The sequence below is a fragment of the Ctenopharyngodon idella genome, chromosome 16 (assembly GCF_019924925.1).
Source record: "Ctenopharyngodon idella isolate HZGC_01 chromosome 16, HZGC01, whole genome shotgun sequence".
Taxonomy (NCBI): domain Eukaryota; kingdom Metazoa; phylum Chordata; class Actinopteri; order Cypriniformes; family Xenocyprididae; genus Ctenopharyngodon; species Ctenopharyngodon idella.
In genome coordinates this window covers 35,029,774-35,042,829 of record NC_067235.1, presented here as the reverse complement: position 1 = coordinate 35,042,829, position 13,056 = coordinate 35,029,774, and the positions used below count along the sequence as shown (strand labels likewise).

Below are 13,056 nucleotides of genomic sequence, written 5' to 3'. Positions count from 1 at the left end.
ATTAGTTTGTTCTACCTGTAAATATAATTATAGTAATAAAAAAATATTAAATAAAAAAGATTTTTGTTACTTCTACCTAAATAAAAATATTAGTTTGTCCTACAAACAAAATATTATTAAATAATAGTTTATTCTACCTGTAAATATAATAGTAAAAATTTATATTGTTCATTTTACCTATAAATGCAATAATATTAATACTAATTAATAATAATAATAACAGTGAAAAAAAAATAGTTTACTTGTGTTTTTCCTCATTTAAAAAAAGAAAAATATACAGTCATTGTACAGTAAAAATATGTCATTACCACAATGCAATTAAATCAAACTCCAGCTTTGTGGAATTTTGGGATATAAAAAGAGTAACGGAGACTCGTCTGAAATAATATAATGACGTGAGGAGGAGAAGGTCATTCAGGCGTTATCAGTGACCCTGAAGCAGCCTTGATGAACTGACAGGTGAGGACACAATCAATTAAAGACAACAGAGAGACATGATGGTGTTTGAATATAGAGAGGAGGAAATACAGAGTGTGTGAGTGTGTGTGTGAGCATCTGAGCAGCTTAACAGATTGAGAGGAGATCAGCGACCACACGTGGACCAGACAGACAGACAGACAGACACAGACGTGGTATAATACAGAAGGGTGTCGCTTTGGGGTCAGCGTTGAGGTCATTTCTCATCAGCCTCTGGAGACAACCAGAACCCCTCACAACATCACACACACACACAGTCACACACACCTCGAGTTCATCACTCACGAGACAAACACAATATCGCAGACATCACACAAGCTGTGCTGGTCTTTTCTCCTCTATTTTGTCGAATATCGAGTGAAACGCCTCTCAAACAAGAACAAATGTAGGGCGGGGCTTGATTTTGTCTGTGGGGAATTGATTGGATGGTTGTGGTTTGCTATTGGAGGATCTCACGTGAGTGACAGGTTGCCCCGCCCTCGCGATTGATTTCATGGTGACTTGAAGACAGAAGACCAGAAGAGATCACCTGACCGACACATGAAGAGACCAAACATATTGTTTTATTTACTGTATATGCCATTAAGGGCAGTTTTACTTGAAACAGATTATATTACAATACAGATTATACAATCTTTGACCATAATAATAGGTTTATTTCATTCACGACTCACAAAAACAAATCAGAGTTGTGCTGGTGAAGATCTAGTTCACTAATAGCTAATAATAATGTCTGGATATTGATTTGGTGGCACTAACCTGTCAAATCCAGTGACTAGCTGTTCCTCAGAAGAACATGTGACTCCTGCATGCTGTAAATCAGACGGATGTGGTGATTTCAGCAGCTCTATTTGCTGTATGGATAGAAACCTTACAAAAGATTCCTAGTACACACAAACACACACACTTCCACTCAGACAAATGATATGAAGCACATTTTATTATAGAGAACATGTACTGTATTATACAATGATATTCATCTCATACAAAACAACAAAATTCATAAAATAAATACTGAAAAACTGTGTTTGTCTGCCGAGAAGCACGACATGTGCAATATCTGAAGTCCTAGGCACCTGAAAACAATATTAAGACGTCCTGCCCCCTTGAAGCTGTCCGTCAAACGAAGGCTGACCAATCAGGGCGCTTGTGAAGGTGTCAGTTTAATTCTACTGGCTGTCGCTCTGTGCTCAACTCCACCAACCAGCAGTGAGCAGAGAACTCACCCAACCACTAGCAGTCTCTTCATCGTGACATAATCATAAGTGACTGGATGACCAACCTGTCCATCACTGTACTCCTGTGGGCGTTTCCACCGAATCAGCAGAACCGTCGGCTCAGAAACAGAGACGTCCTCCATACAGTCAGATCCGGTCCAGTGGAAAGGACAGACTTGGAAGCACGGGTTGAAGGAGAGGCAGAGGTCAGAGGTCACCGGCTGATGTTACGGGAGCCACTGAAGTGTTCAGCATCTCGGACGGGACTGAAGAAAGGATGACGCAGTGCAGCGGAGAGAGACAAACGCCGATCCGGCTCATATTCCAACAAGCCCTCCAACAAATCAAAGAAGAGATGATGCTCCTCTGACTCGCACAACACGTACCTCTGACAGAGAGAGAGAGAGAGAGAGAGAGAGAAAAAAAGAGAGAGAAAAAGAGATCACTGAAAGGTTCTTTGGGAATCAAAAATGGTTCTTCTAAGGCATTTCTGTAAAAAACTCCTTTTGGAACACTTATTTTTAAGAGTGACAGTGTACACACCGAACGTGACAAAATTATTCGAAATCACAGCCAATCAGAAGAGTGTGTGGGCAGAGTCTCTCTGCAAGCGTACTGCACTCGCAACTAAATTATTCAAAAATCACAGCCAATCAGAAGAGAGTGTGGGCGGAGTCTCAATATTTATGCAATATTTATTAATCAAATTTATAAATAGTGCACCATTTTAACTTTATTGAAAACACATACTGAGTGACTGAAACAATCTTTGTCATAGAATACATGTTCACAGTTTGAACGTTCTTGTTTCCTTTAATTTATTTTCAAGATCTGGATTTTATCCATTGATGCTTTCAGTACGACTATAAATGATATTTAAACTCACATTAGATGCTTTTTACATTACATAAAGCACATAAACAGTATCTGAGATGATCATTTTATACTTTGTATGTTGTTTCAACCACAATGTCACAGAAATAGAAATAGTTTTTAATTTTTTTATATTGTCGACGCAGCTGGTTAGGACAAAACCTCTTGATTGACATGGAAAAGACGCATTTTAATCGCATGTTGTGGCGTCTGGTTAGGATACAGAATGATGCTGTACGTGCAAAGTCTAGTTTCAAAGAGCGCAAAGACATTTTTATCATTAATAACTTCTGGAGAGAAACAGTGCAGACACTGAAGTGCCTGTGTTTGTGCACACTATCATATGGAGTGTACTTTGAAAGGCTGTGTGTGTGCAACTGTACGGTTAGCGTTTTTGCATCAACACTGAAGTATGCTTTATCCACTTACTCTCAGAGGTCTACAGTTCTCCCTGACGTACCGTCCTGCTGACGTGTTCTCGTCCCAGTCCAGTCGGCCTCTGTAGAAGTATTTCTGCTTCCTGAGTGCAGAAGACACCATTCACAGTCACTTCACACTGATAATATCAATCATGAATCATGTTTATTCAATGGACATGTTTCCTGACCTCGTTTTACGAATCATTCTTGAAGGAACTGGTCCATGTACTCGCTCCATCATGGCCAGATGCTCCCTGTTATCATGAGTCTAAAACACACACACACACACACACGTATGAAAGAACATGTATGGATCTGTTACAATAACAGTTATGTTTATTTAAAGGCACACTATGTAAATTTTCGCCACTAGAGGTCGCTTATTCAAAACAAAGGCTTAGCTTGATGGCGCCTTGATTTCATGGAATCATGGGAGGTGTTGTCTTCACGTCTACAGCTGGTAGAAAAGAATTGGGACGGGACTCGGGCAGAAATCATGTTCATGGATGAGATTATTAACGTTACTGTAGTATGAAGCAGAGCAGGGCGAGAGATGTGCGAACAGAAACGAGGCCGCTGGAGTGATTGCTAATGAGAGACGAGTGCGACACACGTCTCGAGAGCAGCGGGACTTTTATTATGCCACAGTCGCCGCTTCCACTTCTTCCGGTCAAGCGTATGTGAGGTAACACAGCGCTGTTTATCATATTAAATACATTTGTGTGTGGAAAGTTGTTATAGTGCTACTGCGGCTGCTATGAGACACTTGTTGCACACTGCAGTAAGCTAGATTGATATTAGGCATGGTAAAACATGGTACTCTAGATTTAAACAATAAGACTTACTGTGTTGAGCTATATAACATGATGAGTTTTCTGTCGATGAATGTATCCAAACAGTTGCTCACCTGTCTAATAAAACACATAATATATTAAAGCGTCTTTGGTGTTTCCATGGTTTCTACAAAATAAAACCGGAAACCGAGGGTAATGTGGGTATGATGTCACTGATAGGCGACACACGGTCCATGTCCTGGTTAAAATTGCTTATTTCTCTGGATTTAATCATTCTTGGAAACATCTGGGATAATATAAGTACACAAGTCAACAAAATATAACATTGTTCTAGTGGTTTTTGGATATTTTAATCCAAAAATATTACATATTGTGCCTTTAATGAGCATCAGCGGGGCAGAGTAACGGTGGTGAATACAAAAACACATGAACAGAGATAACAAGAAAAAACTATTTGATTCGTACCAGGTCCGAAAAAACAAAACAAAACAAAAAACAACATCTCACGGAGATGAAATGTGGTTTAATATACACTCGTGGTCAAAAGTTTGGAATAACTAAGATTTTTTAAAGTTTTGAGTCTCTTCTGCTCACCAAGACTGCATTTATTTTAACAAAAAATACAGTAAAAACAGTGAAATATTATTACAATATAAAACAGCTGTTTTCTATGTGAATATATAGTAAAGTGTAATTTATTCTTGTGATCAAAGCTGAATTTTCAGCATCATTACTCCAGTCTTCAGTGTCACATGACCCTTCAGAAATCATTCTGATATGATGATTTGATGCTCAAGAAACATTTATGATTATTATCAATGTTGAAAACAGTTGTGCTGCTTCATATATTTGTGGAAAAGTATAGGGTAAGTAAGATTTTTTTTTAAAAACTGATTTTAAGGTTTTTAAGAACACATTAAACTGATCAGAAGTGACAGTAAAGCCATTTATAATGTTACAAAAGATCCTCTTTCAGATAAATGCTGCTCTTTTGAACTTTCTATTCATCAAAGAATTCAACAAATGTTTCTTGAGCAGCAAATCATCATATTAGAATGATTTCTGAAGGATCATGTGACACTGAAGACTGGAGTAATGATGCTGAAAATTCAGCTTTGATCACAGGAATAAATTACACTTTACTATATATCCACATAGAAAACTTTATATCACGCAATTGCGACTTTTTATCTCAGAATTCTGACTTTTTATCTCGCAATTGCGAGTTTATATCTCACAATTGCGAGTTATAAAGTCAGAATTCTGAGATATAAAGTCGCAATTGCGTGATATAAAGTCAGAATTCTGAGATATAAACTCGCAATTCTGACTTTTTTTCTCGCAATTGCGAGTTTATATCTCAGAATTTTTTTTTTCTCGCAATTAACTGACAGACAGTTTCTCTGTCTGTAACAATTCCGGACATCCAACATTTCTTGTACATCCAACGATAGCCGTGCTGCCGTTCTGATGTCTGAAGCTGTTGGTGTAGAAAATGTGCCACTTCAGCTTCGTCTGTTTTATTGCGCCTCCGCCACAGCTGATTCTTATTATTATTACTATGATATTGTTATTATTGTGTCAAATTCATTAGTGTATCCATTCTGTTAAAAACAACTTTTATTCACCAAATACTTCCACTGTATTTGCAGAATTGCATGATTTTACCCTTGAATGCCCCCTTTTATGGAGCCACCAGACTTGAGTTGCAAAGTTACAAAGTTGATGAAACATGATAGGTATTGGTGTTTTAGTATTAAGCCCACTAGATGGCAGTAAAAGCTGTTTTTTCTCCTTGAAACGAAATAATGATACTCATGTACAAGGTTACCGTGGAAACATGCTATATGCATATTCCTGCATAATGCATATGTCCGGAGACTAATCTTTATGTGTCTCCTCCAGTAAAATCAAAATTTCTTTATTGGTAAATCCGCACTGAAAATAATCCTTTATGAGGTCTTCCATGTTATGTAGAATAATAACGAAGCACCAATCCTGATGGTCAGTCGCAGTGAAAGGCAACGCAAGCAAAGTAAGAAGTCAGAATTCTGACTTTATAACTCGCAATTGTGAGAAAAAAAGTCAGAATTGCGAGAAAAAGTGTCAGAATTCTGACTTTATATCACGCAATTGCGACTTTATATCTCAGAATTCTGACTTTATATCTCACAATTGTGAGATATAAACTCGCAATTGCGAGATAAAAAGTCAGAATTCTGAAATAAAAAGTCGCAATTACTCTTTTTTTTTTTTTTGTGGCGGAAACGGGCTTCCATAGAAAACAGCTGTTTTAAATTTTAATAATATTTCACTGTTTTTACTGTATTTTTGATTAAATAAATGCAGCCTTGGTGAGCAGAAGAAATTTCTTTCAAAAACATTAAAAAAAATCCAAATTATTCCAAACATTTGACCTCCAGTGCAGACGTTAATTTAATGTGTGCTAACGTGTGATCTGGTATGGATCAAATCCAGCGATCAAGGATTTTCCTCAGTGTCTCTGTTCATGTGTTTTTATACTCAGCACCATCACTCTGCCCCGCTGATGCTCACAAGTAAAGCAGATGAGTGGAAAATCACATGACTGAAACAGAATAAATACACACACACACTGTCAGTCTCACACAAACACACACCTGGTAGAGTGTGTAGCCGCGGTAGAACTCAAACAGAATGCAGCCAATACTCCAGACGTCACACGGCTGACTCCAGCCCAGCTCTACGGAAACACAGTTAGAAAAATCACACACACGCACATGCTGAAAGCAGCCACATCATCACACTGACACACTCTCTTACCCAGAATCACCTCCGGCGCTCTGTAGTGTCGGGTGGAAACGATGGTGCTGTGATGCTCGTGATCGAACGTGGCGCTGCCAAAGTCCACCAGTTTCACAGCAGTGCTGTTGACGGAGCGCTCGTCTCGCTTCTGACGACACACACAGCACAAGGTCATCTGACATGTCCACGGCACCAACAGTACCGTGACCTACATCGGCTACATGCTACCCAACATACTGAACTTATGTCAGGAATGAAAATCAGTGCATGTGTGCGTTCAGTGATCGTCTCACCTTCTCTGGGTTATAGATGACGGTATAATCAGATTTCACAAACAGGATGTTCTCAGGCTTGAGGTCTGTGTGTGTCAGCTTGTTGTCATGGAGAACTGTCAGAGAAACAGACCATAATCACAAATGACCACAGCAAAGGAGCGAGCAGGACAGGAAGATACAGCGTTCGTCAACGCATGCAGCGCCCCCATCTGCTCAAAGTCAGACACAACATGAGGCTCTGATCCAGATGTGTGTGTGTGTGTGTGTGTGTGTGTGTGTGTGTGTGTGTGTGTGTGTGCGTGTATGTGTGTGTGTGTGTGCATGTGTGTGTGAACTCACACTTGACGGCGAGGCAGATCTGGTAGGCCATGTGTCTGACCTGACTGATGGAGTAGGGCAGGTAATTATTCTCTTTCATGAAGTCAAAGGTACTGAGAGCTAACAGCTCAAAGCTGATGCACATGTGACCATGATAGTCGAACCAGTCCAACATCTGCACACACAGACTGACAGACAGAGAGAGACAAAATGAGGTTTGGTTTATTCAACAAGCCACTCATTACTGGTATTCTTTCAGATAATATTAAACTAAAAATTGTATTTAGAAAGTAACAGATTAAATGTAAATTTCATTAGCACTGAATTGGTGAAGGAACACACAGATTGTCATGTAATAATGGTGCTGAGATATATATTTTTTTTATTAAACCAATGTCCTATTTACCTGTTTTTTGTGTAATCCCTTAAGGAGGACAGATGCAATATTCACATAAAACTAAAGACCTTCGTTCATCTTCAGAACACAAATTAAGATATTTTTGATGAAATCCGAGAGGTTTATGACTCGTCCATAGACAGCAATATAATCAACACTTTCAAGGTCCAGAAAGGTACTAAAGACATCGTTAAAACAGTCATGTGACTGCAGTGGTTCAACCTTAATGTTATGAAGAGACGAAAATACTTTTTGTGCGCCAAAAACAAAACAAAAGCTGCGTCTGAAATCGCGTACTGTTGAGTAGGTACTACATTTGAATTTAAATTTACTTCATGACAAAAAGTATGTTCTATATAGAACGAATGTGTGTAGTATGAATGAATCTGGACATACTACTTCCGCCATGTTGTTACTGTCACATGACATACCAGCATCAGTTACGTCCCTTCAACTCCATTCACAAATCCTCTCCCGTGGCCTCATGGGATAGTAAAGTGTCCATCGTATGCACACTTCAGAATCTCACTGGAAGTAGGAAGTCGGGTACTTTTCGCCTAATGTTTTTCATTTACTATGAATTCGGACATACTACTCTGTTTTTCACGAGTAGTATTCGATTTCTGACGCAGCTAACGACTTTGTTCAACAATTTCTTCTATTCCGTGTCAGTTTTTGACGCTGTTCACATGAGCACCACGACACATGCGTGTGATGCTGACGCAGGAGCCGGCCAGTAATGAGCATATGAGAATGACACAGTAGAGAAAAAATTGTTGAATCAAGTCATTATTTTTGTGCACAAAAAGTATTCTCGTCTCTTCATAACATTAAGGTTGAACCACTGCAGTCACATGACTGTTTTAACGATGTCTTTAGTACCTTTCTGGACCTTGAAAGTGTTGCTGTCTATGGACGAGTCATAAACCTCTCGGATTTCATCAAAAATATCTTCATTTGTGTTCTGAAGATGAACGAAGGTCTTACGGGTGTGGAACGACATGAGGGAGAGTAATTAATGACAGAATTTTCATTTCTTGGTGAACTAACACTTTAATAATGACACTTACTTCTTGTTTTCTGGATCTTTCTGGTTGATTTTCTCCAGAACGTTGATCTCCAGACGAGCTGCTTCTTTGTATTTCTCCACGTTCTTAATGATCTTCAGAGCGATGTGAGAGCGTCCCCTGTAACACACACACACACGATGAAACACCCGTGACAGTCAGCTGAGAAACTGGCGGTGTGTGTGTGTGTGTGTGTGTGTGTGAGACTAACCTGTGATGATCGATACACTCCACCACTTTCCCAAAGGTTCCCTCTCCGAGCGTTCCCACGATCTCATCTGCACAGGAAGCACAAACGTCACAAAAACACACAGAACACACTGTGACTGTGAATGTAGAGTATGAAGTGATGGGAGACGCACATCTGTCCTGCAGCACATCGCCTGGCCGATAGATCAGATGACCCTCCTCGTCATCTTTAATGGCCCACGCGCGCACACGACTGCTACTCTGCTGTGGAGAGAGAGAAACAGAGAGTTACCTTTGACCCCTCAAACATCATCTAAACCTGAGCAGCTGGAAAGATTTTACTTTGTTAAACCTGTAAGTCTTTTTGCTTGTGAGTCATATTTCACACTTGTTTAGATTCTGTGCTATTTAAGTCCCATCATACAGAGTGAGCAGATGACTTTACTTTGGTTTAACATCACACCTGGATTTTATTTATGACCCTCACAAACCAAAAGCACCTTCACTCATCCACCACATTCGCTCAGACGCTGATCTCCGTCTCTCAGGTGTTCACAAAGCTTTGGTATAAATGTGAACTGCTATGACCACAAATGTTAGATTAGATGTTAGTAGTTCATTTGCATTCTGCTGTTTGAGGCGACAACTGTAAATGTGTGTGACAGGAGGATTCTGGGTATTTTAAGCTGAATGTCTACTGTCGATCATCACGCACAATAATTAGTCCCTCAGTGCGTGTATAAATGAACTCTGATATACCCATGCAGATATCAAAAGAAACTAACTGGGTTTACTTGTGATAATGTGACAGATGCAGCACGCAGACATGAAGCTGTGCGTTTCTCTTTAATTGGACACCTCGCCCGTCTTAATCAAGAACACAGTGACTCCAGTGACAGCCACACAAACATGACGAGCCCAGCAGACACTTGAGAATGAGGTCAAGCACAAACACTCTGAGAGGAACACAGCAAAAACATTTAGTTTAATATATAATATATGCTTTGATATATAATTTTGACCTTTGAGGGTGTTTTTAAAGAAGGTTTTATCAGATTTGAAAATTTTGTACCCAAAACACAACTAATAAACACACACAGACACACACACAGCGTGAAGGATACTCACACACAGGCAGAGGCAGTCCAAGAAGCTCTTAAACACAGAGTAAAACTCTGTTTTACCCATAACTTCAGTAAAATACACACATTTACACCTGACAGACAGAGAGAGAAAGAGAGAGAGAGAAGAAAGTGTAGGAACAGAAGAAAATCTTGAAGAAGGAGAGACTGTGTGTGTGTGAAAGAGAGAGATGAGACTTGGGCTAATTTTAAACGCTCCTGACGGGCCCCTGGGAAAATCCTGAGACCCACTCACACACATACACACTCACACACACATTCTAACATATTCCCCTGAGCACTGAAGTTTACACAATTACTCCACTTGTCACTTGCAGAAACCACCTGACTACGGACACTTCACAAACTGTGACAATCAATCATTTTAAAGGGGAACTATTATGCCACTTTTTACAAGATGTAAAATAAGTCTCTGATTTCACCAGAGTGTGTATGTGAAGTTTGAGGGGGGGGGGCAAAAAACACTTTGTTTTTGTGTGTGTCCCTTTAAATGCAAATGAGCTGCTGCTCCCGGCCTCCTTTCAAGAAGAGGGCGGAGCTTCAAGAGCTCATGCAACAACAAAACAGGACAATCTCACGCACTGAAGCTGTCAGTAAATAGGGCTGGGTATTGACACAATTTTCACGATTCGATTTCTATTCACATGCTTGCGATTCGATTACGATTTCGATTCGATATAGATTATTTTGGATGTAGTATAGCTCTCAACTAAGTAAACTACACATGAGAGTCAGTTGGTGCTACTTTACTATAATATTGAATGTTAAAATTAACTTACTAAGTACAAATATGCCTAAAGATGCACTGTATATACGGCATCTAAACAGAAACTTTGGTTTCCAGAACAAGGGAGCTAAATCTGAGAACTAAAACCATTGAGTTAATCCAGCCTGGTGTCTGAGAGCTCCACTCAGATAAATATACGAACACTTAAATTACACTCAATTATGTTTTTTTTATAATAAATAAAGTTTAGAATTACATAATCATATTTCTACTCCAAGTCGTTTTTTTGAAATATAAACATTTAAATCGTGGCTGTCATAACTGATTTATTCAAACATGCATTAAATATTGAAGAACATTATAATGAATATGTAACGGTGTATAGCTATATCAGAATGTTGCTTTCTAGAGTTCATTTTCTAGCTGACTAATGAGTTTATGGTCACTGAATATGTTTTTCTGAGGTAAATGTGACGTTACGTGACATTGTTTACAAGCTGTTTTATTGACGTCTTTCGGAGGTTGAAACACTGATTGAGCGATTACACAAGACATGATATGGATTTCAGTAAGTTGTACTGTATATTTTAACATACCTTCAGATGTTTATTCATGTTTATTTTGCGCTGTAACTGGTATTAAAGCGGAGGAGAGGATGTTCACATGCGCTCTGTGCTGCCGCTTCTCTTTAACTGAGGTGCTTAAGCGATCCGTCGCGTCACATTAAACAGCGCCAAAACGGTATTTATTTTTTGAATCTCATAATAAGATGGACGTCATTTGAAAGTCGCACACTGATGGAGAGACTCAGGAAGAAGTTACAACTTTTAGACGTTTCTGAATGGTTAGTGGATAAATTTATGTAGTTGCTGTGGAGTTGATTCAACTCATCCACTAGCATGTGTCGTCATGTTAATCTTTTGTGTTGAATTGACCCTCGTTTGTGAAGCAGTCCGGCGTAAAATGACGGCATGACAACAACACTCTACTACAACAACTCTTCCTCTTCTCTAAAGCAGCCCAACATGGCCTCGTCCCATTTGTTGTGTATTCTCGGGGGCGGGGTTTATGTAAATTTTAGGGTTAGTGATGTCACTAACCCGGGAAGAAGCTCGTTGTAGTCCCTACCAGCCGTTTGTTGTAGTCCTTAAAAAGAAAATATCTCCTTTGCATTGAACTTTGAGTGTCGTAACTTTGCAGATGTTGTTTATGCTCAAACAGCAACATTACACACTAACTAAAGTTAAAAAAGTCAAACCATAATCAACCACCCGTTTAATTTAGTGTGGTTCTGTGAAACACAGATCCGGTGTCGTACTCACGGATGATAAGGACCGGCTCTGACTGTACGAGCGTGTTCTGGATCGAGTTCTCGTTCGGCGGTGTCTGCGTGTGCGTCGGCTGCTCCTCTCCTCTGCTCCAGCATCCCGCTCCTGTCGGTAGTCGTGAGAGCGACGGGCGAAGTCCGTGTGTCGGAAGAAGCCGTCTGCGACAAACTCCTCCCGCTCGCCGCGACAGTAACGCCTGCTGCTCAGTCTGTGCTCGACGGAGGGCTTCTCATAGCTGCAGTATCAGAAAGAGAGACAGACAGGCTGCAGATGTGTGGATCGGATCTTTGAAGATCTCGCAGGTATGAATGATTGAGCGGTACCTCCTGGAGCGCTGGTAACTGCCGTCTCTCCGGCGTCTGTCTCGCTGCCGTCTCCTGCTTCTGTCCCGCTGGCTGCTGGACGACGTGGAGCGGCTGCGCGTGCGGCGTCTTCGCCGGCTCCGTTCAGTACCGAACATGATGATTCCTGCTGCGGCTCCGCTCTGACGACGGGTATCGCCGAGAGTGAGGCATCTACAGACAACAGACACCGATCAGTTATACGTTTGTATTTCTCTCTAGTATTCTGTTCAGTCATCTAGTAGATCAAGTGTGTTACCATCTTTAATCATCAGAGGCCGGTTGCCAAACTGCTTAGACTAGTCTTACAAGTTCTCACAAATGTTTTCCTTTAAAGTCTGGTAACAAAGTCAGTTGCGTAAAAACTTTGATTGGTCTAATTTGAGAACAAAGAGAGTGATTATCTCTTGGCTGCTGGTTTATATCTACCAATATTATACAAAACATGATAGACTCGCATGTCAAAAAAGAGCAAAACAACATATATATATATATATATACACAACTTTAAATACAAATAAATGAAACGAAATGCATATACACATGCATGTATAAACAAGAACATTTCCAAACATTAAATAATTGAATTGAAAAATCAAAATAAATAAAAAAAGATAAATAAACAAACGTTCAAAACCTACTATTTCCAACAATATCAATAACTTAATGGCATTCTTATGTTAATCATGCATCTTAATGAACTAACAT

General features: G+C 39.7%; 1 protein-coding gene across 1 annotated transcript; it reads right to left on the bottom strand.

Moving 5' to 3' along the window:
- Nucleotides 1-1,399: 1,399 nt before the first annotated feature.
- Nucleotides 1,400-12,522, bottom strand: clk2b (CDC-like kinase 2b). Its single transcript, XM_051866000.1, is given in 13 exon segments — nt 1,400-2,082; nt 2,997-3,087; nt 3,175-3,254; nt 6,420-6,502; nt 6,583-6,712; nt 6,858-6,952; nt 7,179-7,345; nt 8,625-8,741; nt 8,833-8,899; nt 8,984-9,074; nt 12,002-12,242; nt 12,331-12,456; nt 12,458-12,522. Coding segments are annotated over 13 exon segments (1,527 nt in total). The 3' UTR covers nt 1,400-1,908.
- Between the last annotated feature and the right edge of the window lie 534 nt (nt 12,523-13,056).